General features: G+C 34.9%; 1 protein-coding gene across 1 annotated transcript; it reads left to right on the top strand.

Annotated features, from left to right (window-relative positions):
• Positions 1-9,767: 9,767 nt before the first annotated feature.
• Positions 9,768-10,947, top strand: LOC112905594. The gene has a single exon (XM_025978295.1). It carries the CDS (start codon positions 9,871-9,873, stop codon positions 10,945-10,947), a length of 1,077 nt encoding a protein of 358 aa, XP_025834080.1. The 5' UTR covers positions 9,768-9,870.
• The last annotated feature ends 1,722 nt before the right edge of the window (positions 10,948-12,669 follow it).

Raw genomic sequence — 12,669 nt, 5'->3', positions numbered from 1 at the left:
TACAATACAAGCACAGTTTTCGTAGATACGATCTGCTGACAATTTGTCGATAAGGCAATTTTTGAATTATTGATTGCTACTAAAAGATCAGCTTCTGAAGCCTGATAAATTGACTCCCTTTGAATATATCAACCAGAAAGTCTCACTAGTCAAATCTCACACATTTCCGTGTAACGTGACTCATGACACATTACGCTGTTCGGTTTTATACCCTAGTAAATTTCCTTTCTACCGTCCATTCAAAAATTACTTAGCAATTGTTTCTAGGCGGTTCATTCAACAAATAGAAGGAAAAACTGTGTAACTGAGTAGGTACTGAGCAGATACACATAGCATAAGTGAAATTTACAACGGTTATTACCAATCATCATCACCATAAGGTCGTCAGTCTTAAGACTAAAGCAACCCACACCCTTAATTATTTGAGAACAGTAATCCAATCTAGGTCTACCTCTATTCCTCTTAATTCCTGATTCTGCCTCTAATATGTCTGTGGCTAAGAAGGTGTCCTACTAACTTATCTGACCTACTTCTTATCAACTTCCATAGAGCCCTCTGTTCTCTTACTCTTCTAACCTTCTCTATCCACGTTAACCTCATCACCCTGTAACTGCCTGTAACACCAGATTTCGAACGCTTCTAACCTTTTCCTTTCCGCCGCGGCCACGATCCATGTTTCGTACCCGTACAGCGCCGTGCTCCACATATACAACTTTTTGTCGAATTTCATAATTAACCGTTCGCCAGCATAGAAGTGACAGTACCGCATCCAATTTTATTTAAAGTATCTCTAACTCCTTGCTAGATGCTAGTACTGATATATCATCTGCAAATCTAAGTCTAATATTTACTTCTCAACGTTGCAGCCCCCAGCTCTATTACTGCCAGTTGCTTTTTATAAAAAATCACTCTTCTATCTCTACATTTTTAAGTATATTTAATTTTATGGCCCATTTAACATTGTCAAAAGCTTTTTCTAAATTTACAAATCTTTATCACTCTTTCTTTTTCAATCGTTTTCTCTATTGTTACCTGTAAAGCAAAAATGGGCTCTCGAGTTCTTCTATTTCTTCTAAACCCAAATTAATCTTGCCATCATAGTTTTTCCGCCCTATTTTCCATCCTCCTCTGTACAATTCTAGTTAATATTTTTGACATACGGGAAGTTAAGCTAATTATTCCAAATGGTACAGTTTCATTTGTTACCCAGAGTTTCCTACTTTCGTTTTGTTTAAGACCTAGTATATCTGTTGCTGCTGACTTTAGGCACGTTTTAATGCAGTTCATTCTGTTTCTATGTCCCTGTCATTCGTTTCTCCAGCCGCCTTTAGTATTCTGTCTGTTCTTGTACCTAAGCTATCACGTGTTTAGTTACACTTTAGCTTCTATACGTCAAGACGTCTTCTACCTTCCCTCTTTTCAGAATTTTCAATTTAATGTTGGTCTTCATAACTACTACGTTATGATCGCTATCTAATTCTACTTGTAGATAACTCATATAGTCCTTCACTTGATTTTTAAACTTTGCTTAACATGTATGTAATCTAACTGACATCTCCCTAAATCACTTGGCATCTTCCATGTACCTATAGCGCCTCCTAACGTGATGGTTGAATAAAGTATTCGCGACGGTTAAGTTATGTTTGTTGCCGACAACATAATACTAATAATAATAATAATAATGCAACTTAAAAAATCTCTATTTTGAGTTATGGTTTTCACTTAACTGTATAAAGAACCTGTTTGTTACAGTCAAGCTTATACATGTAACTCCCTTATAGGCAGTATGTGTTGGCATAGCTTTCTTATTAAAACTATGAGGCCAGTACAACAGCAACGCATTTCATAATAAAATTGTTTGATCTGAATTACCAGATCTTATAATATTGTATTGCACTGTTTTTCAATCATATTCAGTTGAGTATGAGTTGCTGCATCCAATACGTTTTTATTTCTTTTGAAAAAATTAAAAACGAGTTGACCATGGGGTTATGGAGCGAAGTTTAGGTAAGTAATATCCTAATATCTATTTAATATTAAGTAATATTCAACTGCAAGGATAATCTAATTTTTACATGTGGAATAATACTTCGCCTCAAATTCATAACTCTTAATTTATGAAAGTTTGAACACAATCAATTAGCTTGAAAGGTTTATTTTACTACGTATAATTTTTCTTACTGCGGGTTGAACAAAATGACGGAACTAGTACAGATTAGTCTTATGACAACGGGTATATAGAATTATCGCCTGCACAATAATCCTAACTACTGATGAGTAAAATATAGTAATAAATGCTTACCCTCCCTAAATAACGACTCTACAGATTCGAATATGGAGCTAGCCAGAGGATGCTAATACTATATAGCCTTTCCTCAGATGTGCTAAATATATATTTTGCGCTCCTAATTGTTTTACTCTTCCTTATTTAGTAAGGTATTGAATAAAATTTTCAAACGACGCCTTCTTCGAGATTGTACAGTACAAACACCTTCCAATAAGCACGTGGTTCTTGATAATAAGTATCAGATCATTATTACCTAAAGTCAGATCTATGTATAGTCAATAGAAAATTCGAATAATAGAACATGAACACGGTAAATTTTAATGACATATTGTTGGAGTCAAGGATAAAGTAACTAATTGCAGCATTGACTCGGATGATTCATATTGAAAATTACAATGAATTACAATTCGTAAAAAAAATATGTTACGAAAGAAATCTGCAAACAAAATATTACAAAATGTTATAAATAAAGAATGAGTAAGTATTTCTTCTCAGTAAGATCCAAATCAAACAGGATATTGAAGAAAAGGAATGCAAGATATCATGCAACGAAAAATGCCGCTTCAAATGTTACTTAGTAATTTCGGTACAGGAAAGAGAACTCATTTTAAAATGATTTTGGGAAGTTGGTGACAGTACAAGACCGTGCCAATATTTTTCTTCCAACATATAAAATGTAGATCTACAATTTTATATTAGAAAAAGTGCTTTGTTTAAGATTGACTGCATTATGTCCGCCCGCTCTGTTGCAGCCTGCGCCTACGCGACATACCTATTGTATATAATAAATATTTAAAGTACAGGTTCTTAGTAGCATTTGAAACAAAATGTTATAACACTTTTGGCCTTTAAAGTAAAAAAGAAATTAAAAAATTATGGTAGTTTTGACGCCGGCGCTGATAATTTGTAAATAAATATGTAGTTCCAGCGTGTAGATTATATGAATAATATCGATTGCACAAACATTCACGGTCAGTAGGTCGATGTCCCTTGCTAGCTTTTGGTGTTAGTTATTAGATAATTATTATTTAATTTATTTTATTTTGTTTGATGTTTGTTTAAAATGATGTCGTTAAACAGTTATTTACGTTTTGTTGAAAGTGAAAAGAATGAGAAGTGCATATCGGAACAACAATTGTGCAAAATCAAATTCATTGTTTATTATCGAATTGTTATTACATTTTATTGTTGTGCATTGCATCAGAAACCCGTGTTTTTTTCTTGATTATAAACGCCACACCCTGTAGAAATATAATAAATATAGCGTCTGTGTAATATTAATACATAGTTCATATATCTCTCTGTATGGTTATAAATTAAAGGCATGAAATTTCTGTCGTCAAAATAGCGGAAATGCCGAGACGGCTGGCAGGCTAGACCATCGATATTACAACGATGTGATGTGGATACGTGATAAATGTACAGCATCGCTCTTAAAATGTTGAAATCAGGAAAGCACTTTATAGAGAGATATAGGCAGCTCGATGTGTTTAGCAAATGAAACACCACCAGACGGAGACAGGTGGATCAGCCGTTATGGAGGTACCAACGGAATTGCATTATGACTAACGTCGAAACTTCGAATTGACTTTGCTCAAGAAAGACGCTAAACTAATGAGCATTAAAGTCTGACAAGATGGTTAAACAGTTTCATGCTACTCTGGAGTCTAATTTAAGAAGCTGCGTCAGCGAGCACCAAACTGACTGGGACTAACACATTCCGCTATTCCTCTTAGCTTGTATATCCGCCACCTACGAGACAATTGGAAGGACTCCAGCCAGAATTTTAGTTTAAAAAGAACCTAAGCTACCAGTAGACGTAATGCTTGGTACTCCTTGAGGCTCCATGGTGTCTGCAAACAAATACGTGAGTAAACTGTAAATAACGACTAGAAACGACGGCGACATAGTGCGGCTATATAATCCATCAAGACGCACCAACGACGTTGTCTATCGAATACAGGGACTTCCTATGTAAATGAAGGTTCTCCATCTTGACCGGCTTGCTCCTTACAGAGGCGACGACATAATCCATAATATGTCGTGAATGCTATAGTAACAAAAAAGACCGCATTTTTAGATCTTACATTCTGGAATCTTTCTGCAACAAGGCCAGCCCATATAAATAGTTGCCACGAGGTCGAAAGAACGCAGTTCGAGTTTTAGTTGAAGAAGGATGAAGCGATAAAATGAACGAGTATTAATTAATAATAGTGGATAAATATCGAATAGTGGGAAAAGGTGTTTGATTATGCGACAATATTATACAGATTATGTAGCATTCATACTTAAAATGCATTCATACGCGTATTTTGGGTCCTAAAAACACTTAACTGCATATCTATAAGATTTTTAGCGTTCCCTGCTCTTAAAGCGATGGTTAGCTATTTGAGGTGGCTGTCGTGTTGATTTTGTTATAAGCATAGACATTGTTAGTTACATAGCTCCTTTCCTTTTGATTCGATGCCATCCTCGTCTTCTAGTGCGGAACAGAAACAGAAAAACGATACAACAGTTGTAATAAATATTATGAGGGTAGGAGATTCTTACGAGATATAATGTAAATAATTTAGGGATTTTATTTACGTCTACAAACGAATTAATAGATACAATAATCTCGTTTTCTAAATGTGTAACAAGAGTAAATACAGGTTGATACATTGGTAGTGAGAGGATCACAAAAATCAATCCAATACAGTCCTATAATGAACTTCGAGTTTATTCAAATAATAATTTCTACTGGGATAACCACATGATTGTCTCTATTCAAGACAGGCGCTATTGCGGATAATTCAAAGCTAAGAGGATTTTAATACATGAAGTTGAAGGGCAAACACCTTTGTTTAAGTCGTTATTGATACAAAACCATTGGAATATTTAAAACCTAATAATGGGTGATCTGTAGTAATAGTTACTTCTTTAGTGCATGTATTTATACTGTCACACAGTGTCCGTAATTTCTAAAATTATGTTTTTCATTTTCCTGAAATTTGCAGTCATCATAAGCAATTGCATTTGTTATGGTTCGGGGATATATTCGGTCGACTTTGTAAAACGCGAAAAAGCTACACGGAACCCATACACCGAATAACGGCCAAAATGGGTTAATACAAAATTCCAAGGGTTCTATCTTCCTATGAAGTGCAAAGGTAAATTTTTTTTTTAACTCTAATTTATTTACAATCTGTCCTTTTAGGACAATAAGCAAATTTTATATTACAAATAGATATAAAAATAAAACAATGTACAGAGGTCAAATAATATCGTCTTGGTAACAGTCCATTGACCGTACACAAATTACATATAATAAAATAAAATAGATGATTACTTTGTTTCAATGTTTACAATAGAAAATTTATTATTCAATTGTTCTATAACGTATCAATCTTGATTTCATGTTGTTTAAAGTTGGTAATTTTCTGGCAAGCTGGTTTGGATGAACTGATAGCCCTTTTTTGTAGCTGTAGTAGTGTCGTAGAATTTCTGCTTGAACAGGTGGAATTTTCAGATCTTTATAGATTTGATCGTTTGGCACATACCATGGAGCATTGAGGATATTTCTTAAGGTTTTAGTTTGAAATCTTTCTATAATATTAATGTTTGATTTCGATGAGGTGCCCCACAGTTGAATTCCATAAGTCCATACTGGTTTAAGGATAGTCAAATATAAACGAATTTTGTTTTCTATTGACATTTGAGATCTTCTTCCTAATAACCAGTGCATTTTTTTAAAAATTAGATTAAGCTGTTTTCTCTTACTACAGATGTGATCCTGCCAGCTAAGACGACGATCAAGATGCATACCAAGGTATTTAACCTTGTTTTGTTGCGGAATAATTTTCTCATTCAGCTTAACCGGCGGGCAATTACTTTTACATAGAGTAAAAGTGACGTTAGTAGATTTATCCTCATTTACTTTTATTCTCCAATTTTTATACCAGTTATCAGCTATTTTTAAACCTTTTTGTAACACTTCTGAAGCTGCCTTTTCATCACTGTTAGTATGTATCATGGCTGTATCATCGGCGTAGGTCGCGATGGTGATGTTGTTAAATGTGCGAAAATCAGCCATATATAATAGATAAAGCGTAGGTCCAAGGATGCTGCTTTGCGGTACACCTGCTTTAATAGCGAAAAAAGATGAGAGTTGCTGTCCAAACTTAACTCTGAATGTTCTGTCGCTCAAATATGATTTCAGCAGTTCTGCCAGTTTGATTGGCAAGTATTTTTTTAATTTAAAAATAAGACCTTCGTGCCATACTCTATCAAAAGCTTGCGACACATCTAAGAAGACAGCATTACAGTACCCCTTTTTATCGAAAGTTTTTCTTATTATTGTAGTTATTCTATTTACTTGTTCGATGGTAGCATGTTTTTTGCGAAAACCGAATTGATAATTTGGAATGTGTTCTTTTTCTTCAATAACTTTATTTAATTTGTTTGATATTGTAATTTCAATTATTTTTGAAAACACTGGAAGTAGACTTATGGGTTGTACGAGGTAACTATTGTTGGATCTTTTCCAGGCTTCGGAATAAGGATTATTTGCCCTTTTTTTAGTTGTTCTGGAAAATATGAAAGGCGATAAATTGCATTCGATTTGTACCGATGATCTTGAAGCTATACTGCTCCTTGGCGACTTCATCCAGTAGTTGCTGCAGTGGTTTCACGACGTTGACCTTGCAGACGAATATCGGAGGTGGCTTTCTGGTTGGTGTGTTATCCTGGAAGGATTTTTCCTCGGAATTGTTATCGTCCTGATTATCGCCGAGAGGACTGAAGGAGTTGGACGTTTCAGTACCTCCCAGCCAATAGTCTGTTATGGTAGACTGCCGTTTATTTGGAACTTTAAACGAATCAGGGCTATTTCTGCCTCTTTTTTTATTATTACCCACTGTGATCCACCCATGTTTCGATTGACCTGGGGTTTGCGGGGCCTCGTTAGCGTTAAACATTTTGCCGCGTTGACTACGCCTCTATCGACTTATACGCGCGCTCACTTACGACTTTTCGATTCGTTGTAGTGCTGTTAAGAAAATAAAGACACGTCCGAACAGTGCGGCTGCCGAACGACGACTGAAAGGTAAATTAGGAAAGAGATATCATGATTAATTCTTATGGGACGATAGCATTTGGTACACCCTTGCCAAAAAACCCGTGGTACTGATAAACTGTATTTGTGAGATTATCATAACTATCAAGTTTGTTACCGTATATTGTTGTTTCACCACCGTTTAGGGATTCACGTACACTACTGTACGAGTTTAGCCACGTTATCGAACCTCGGCTGTATGTGTCTTTCGGTTTTTCCTCTGCAACAGCAATCGTTTCCTGTGGTGTATAGTTTGATCTGCAAATAGCTATGCAACGATCACCATCTAAGTTATTGTAATGTATTAGTGTTAGCGTTCTCCAAGAACTCCTTTCGAAATTCCAAGCAGCCTCTTCTTAGAATATCCACATCGGAATAACAATAGTAGTGCAGTTCTCGTTGAAAATCAAATACGTAGTGTTTATTTATTCGGGACGGGTGCCACTCAATTGTAATAAAATAATCTTCGCTCGATCATTATCAAACTGTAATTGATACCTTAATAGGTGACTATTGAACTTTCACACATACATCTTTGATAGTTGTTTTACATTCCAGGAAGATATTTGATTGATTCTTGCCATTATTATTACTATTATTATTAGATATTGATAAGTAAAATGATTGTGAGATACTATAAATACATATACGTGCCCTTTTAAAATGATGGAGTGGAGGGAGAAGTCAGGTCGCAGGGTTGACGAAAAGGTTATCAGCGACCAGGATCTTTCCAGATTACTTAAAGTGAGTCATCGAAATTAATACACCTTCAAAGAGATCTAATGACGTTAATGAGAATGACTTATCAGTGCAATGACATTATTTCGAGTTTTCCACAAAAATGCAATCAACTTACTTACACGTACACATGTATACACAAAATAAGGGAATTTAATGTATGAAATTGTACTGTACTGTATTGTGTACACAACGTGTAAGACAGAAACAATCTTCATCTAAAATAGCGCAGTTTTTGTTCAACATCGCAGCTCCAACTAACTGTCAGCGGTCATCTGGTTAGTCTTAGTATCACGAGCGAGATCGAGCTATCGGTTGGCAAATTATAGAATAGAGAAAGAAATTCTTCTCGCGTCCAAGTTCAGTTACTGGGATCGTTCGGGGTTGTAAAGGGAAACGGACAGGTCGCCGAGAGTGTGGATCTTCGCAATAGAGATTACAAGAAGAATAGATTATTCACAGTTTAAATAAAAGAACGAAGATAGATTTTCTCTTCCCTTTAGGTTGGGTCCGTCGATTGCAAACACATAGACATGAAGGAGAAACGTAAGGAGAAGTCGCGATGCGTGATTCGCACAGTGAAAAGGGGACCAATTGAAGTGCTAAAAACTCACAGGATTCGTGATAAAAGCAGTCTCTAACATTTTACCTACTTTGACAAAGAAGAAAGAGACCAGCTTCACTGGCTGTGGCATTGATCAGTTGAAAATTTGGCTGGCTCTGTATTACACTCTGAAATAGCTTCTTCGTATATGCTTTATTGGCTGTAACATTGATCAGTCGAGAACTGGCTGGCTCTGTATGAGGCGAAACTCTCTACTTAATAATACTTGGATAAAGAGGAGGAAGTTATAACATGTGGTTATAATCAGGGTTACAGTTCCATCTTAGGCATGAAGGTCTAATCAGAGACATATTAGAGGTAGAAGCAGGAGTTATGAGGGGTAGAGGCAAATCTAGATTAGATTACTGTTCGCAAATAGTTAAGGATGCGGGTTGTTCTAGTTTTAGGGAAAAGAGAAGTTTAGGTCAGGATAGGAAAAGTGGAGATACGTATACAACCACTCTTGGGACTGACGATCTTATGATAATAACAGTTCCGTCTCGTACTACTTCAGTTCTCTCTGGCCAAGACGAACATGCAAGAGTGTAGCTTCCACAATTCGTTGGTGCACGGTCTTTTAACTATGTCGCAGTTTGTACCAACATCTAACTTTTGGTATTCCATTTTATTGATGATGTATCTGTTACGAACCCTAAATTAAAATTAATGTTTAAGATAAAATGTTAATGTTTAAGGTATAATGATCTGATTGGATTTTGCTAGGATTTCCACAATCCTTGCAACAAATGTTGAATCATTTTATGCAGTATATTATGATAACCTAAAATTAAAAAGATACATAAGGTTATATTCGAATTTCTGTGTTTTCTTTATTAACACATATAGGTTGTACGGAACTCGTAAAATAATCTGAATAAATTACTAATATCATACAGTTCAAGATCGAACGTTTGCGCGGACGGTTGCGTGGAAATTTCCGTGTTTATGTGGAAACTAAACAGTTTTGTCTTAAGTATAAATATATTGAAAAGATAAATAAGATAAGATTAAGTATAAATATTTTGAAAAGATAATGTGATTTTATAAGTTATAGTCCATCCAAAAATTTAATTCGGTTCGTCGAGACGTCTCTCTTCGCTCCACTGTTTCCTGCTCTTTGCACGCCGATCGGAGGTCCGCATCGTTGCAATGGAGGAGGCATATTTTAAGTGTTGTAAAACAAAAAAAGCTGGAAATTTTGTTTGTATCAATTGTGGTTCGATTTACCACAAGTCATGTATGGACAGAGCTAAAAATATCTCCTTCATTGACGGTACGCGTGTCCTTTGCTGTACCCAAGTCTATGATAGTGATTCGTCGCTTCTTGCACACGTGAAAAATGAACTCGACCTTTCAAAAAGGCTTCTTGTTGAAATGGAAAAGCGAAATCTTTTGCTTGAGGAAAAAATTCGTGACCTTGAACGGGACGCGAGTAAAACAAGTGTTATGTCATACGCTAAAGCTCTTTCGAATCAAAAAAAAGTGCCGCCGATTATTATAAAACCGACACAACAAACACCAAAGGGTACTATAATTACAAAGATCAAATCGCAAGACAATATTCAAGATTTAAACATTTCGGTCGACACTGTCAGAGAAGTAAAAAACGGTTCGGTCATGATTAAGTGCAATAATGTAGAGAACAATGAAACAATGGTCAGGGAGATCCAGAAAATAGCTAACTTGAACTGTGAAATCAAAACATTGAATATGAGAAAACCGCGAGTCAAGGTAGTCGATGTTTGTGAGGACGTAGATCCGGTAACCCTTTCAGATCGAATTCTTTCTCAGAATTTTGAATCCGCCTCTCCCGACGACTTAAAAATCATTCATGTCCGGAAAAACAAAAAGAAAAACAACAGCTGCATTTTTGTCGAACTAGCACCAAAGTTGTACCACGCGACGATGCGCAGCGGAACACTTTATGTGGGATGGCAGCATTGCCGCGTGTACGAGGATTTCAATGTGAGCCGTTGCTATAAGTGCTCTGGCTACGGTCACAGCGCGAAAAAGTGTACAAATCAAACTAGATGTCAGTACTGCGCGGGCAACCACGATGGTACTGCATGTCCGAATAAAGAAAACAAACAGTGTACAAACTGTTTACAGTCGAATTTAAAATACAAAACTGAAAGAGATCACAAACACTATGCTTTCGAGGAGAATGTTTGTGAGACCTTCCAGTTTTATAAGAAACGTGCAATGGCTCAAACTGAATACAATTAAGTAACTTTGACAATCTTCCTAAACTCAAACTATTATGATATTAAACCAAATAAGCAATCAAGTCAATGAAATAGTAACACATGAATGTGATAGTTTGTTGCGATTAGATGATTTAGTAACAGAAAAAAATGGTTGTCTTATATTACATGTTAACATCAGAAGTTTAAATAGAAACTTTGAAAATTTAAAAGTTGCGATAAAGTCAATGAAAAAAATGCCTGACATTATTGTATGTACTGAAACTCATAGAATTGTACTTCCACATTTTTATGAAATAGAAAATTATAGTTTTCATTTTATAAATAGCGAAATTAATAAATGCGATGGTACTTGCATTTATGTTTCGGATGAGATACAACATAAGAACAAAATCATTTCTGTAGGCAAAATAAAAGCTTTATTTACTGAGTTTACTTTAGATAACGATAAATTTTATATGACATCGCTTTATTAATCTCTACATTTATTAACGATCTACATGATCATTTACTAGAAAATAGAACTTTGAAAAATCATATAGTAGTTGGTGATATAAATATAGATATACTTTTAGATAATGCTTATGTCGATGAATATTTAACTAACTATTATGAACTTGGTTACCAATCGTTTATAAATGTACCAACTAGAGTCGTTACAAATCACCGCCCTGCTTGTTTAGATCATATTTTTGCAAAACTATCTAATGATGAGAATGTTAAACCAATCGTGTATGATTTTGATATTACTGACCACCTTAGTACCTTACTATTTATCGAAAAAACAGTGATTTCAAGCCAATTAAAAAGTAAACCGTTATATCGAACTAGAACAAATTACAATAAACTGTGTAAATCTTTGAGCTTAGAAAAATGGCATGAAATTTATAACGAGCATGATATCAATGTTGCAGTAGATAATTTTATTGATAAATTGAAATTTCACATTAATTCAGCTACTAAAATTTATACCTGTCGAAACAAAAACGCGATGCGCAATGATTGGATGACTAAAGACTTAATCAAATCTTGTAAAACTAAAGACAAACTTTATCGTGATCATAAAAAAGATCCTGGCAATATAACATTGAAAAACAGATATCTGTCGTTTAAGAACAAACTTAAAAATGATATTCGACTTGCGAAAGACTAGGAAACTTTGGGGTTTTGTAAATTCGAAATTAAAAGGCAAAAAAAGCTGATCGTTTTGAAATAAAAAAAATTCAAATTAATGAAACAACTAATTATTTAGAAAACAAAAAAGACATTGCTAATGAATTCAATCGATTTTTCTCGTCTGTGGGTCCGGAAATGGCAAAAAAATTTGATAACGTTGCTCCTCAACCTCTAGATAGTGAACAAATTACAATCCAAGACTCTATGTTTTTATGTCCTGCCACTGAAATAGAAGTTTTGAAAAATATTTCACAATTAAATAGTAATAAAGCATCTGGTATTGACGGCATACGAGCCAAAACTCTAAAGATTGTTTCTAATTTTATATGTAAGCCCTTAACTCACATTATGAATCGGTGCTTAGAACTTGGAATTTTAAAAAAGCTGAAATTGTACCTATTTTCAAATCAGGTGATAAAAATAAAACAACTAATTACCGTCCAATTTCACATATATCAAACTTTGCAAAAATATTAGAAAAATTGTTGAAAACGAGAATAAATAGTTATATAGAACAGCATAATATTATTAGTCAAAATCAATACGGTTTCCAGGCTGGAAAAAGTAC

The sequence above is a fragment of the Agrilus planipennis genome, unplaced genomic scaffold (assembly GCF_000699045.2).
Source record: "Agrilus planipennis isolate EAB-ADULT unplaced genomic scaffold, Apla_2.0 scaffold418, whole genome shotgun sequence".
Taxonomy (NCBI): Eukaryota; Metazoa; Arthropoda; class Insecta; order Coleoptera; family Buprestidae; genus Agrilus; species Agrilus planipennis.
This window is presented reverse-complemented; position numbering and strand designations above follow the sequence as displayed.

Coding starts and splice junctions, on each gene's coding strand:
- LOC112905594 (XM_025978295.1), top strand. CDS start 9,871: ATGGAGGAGGCATATTTTAAGTGTTGTAAAACAAAAAAAGCTGGAAAT.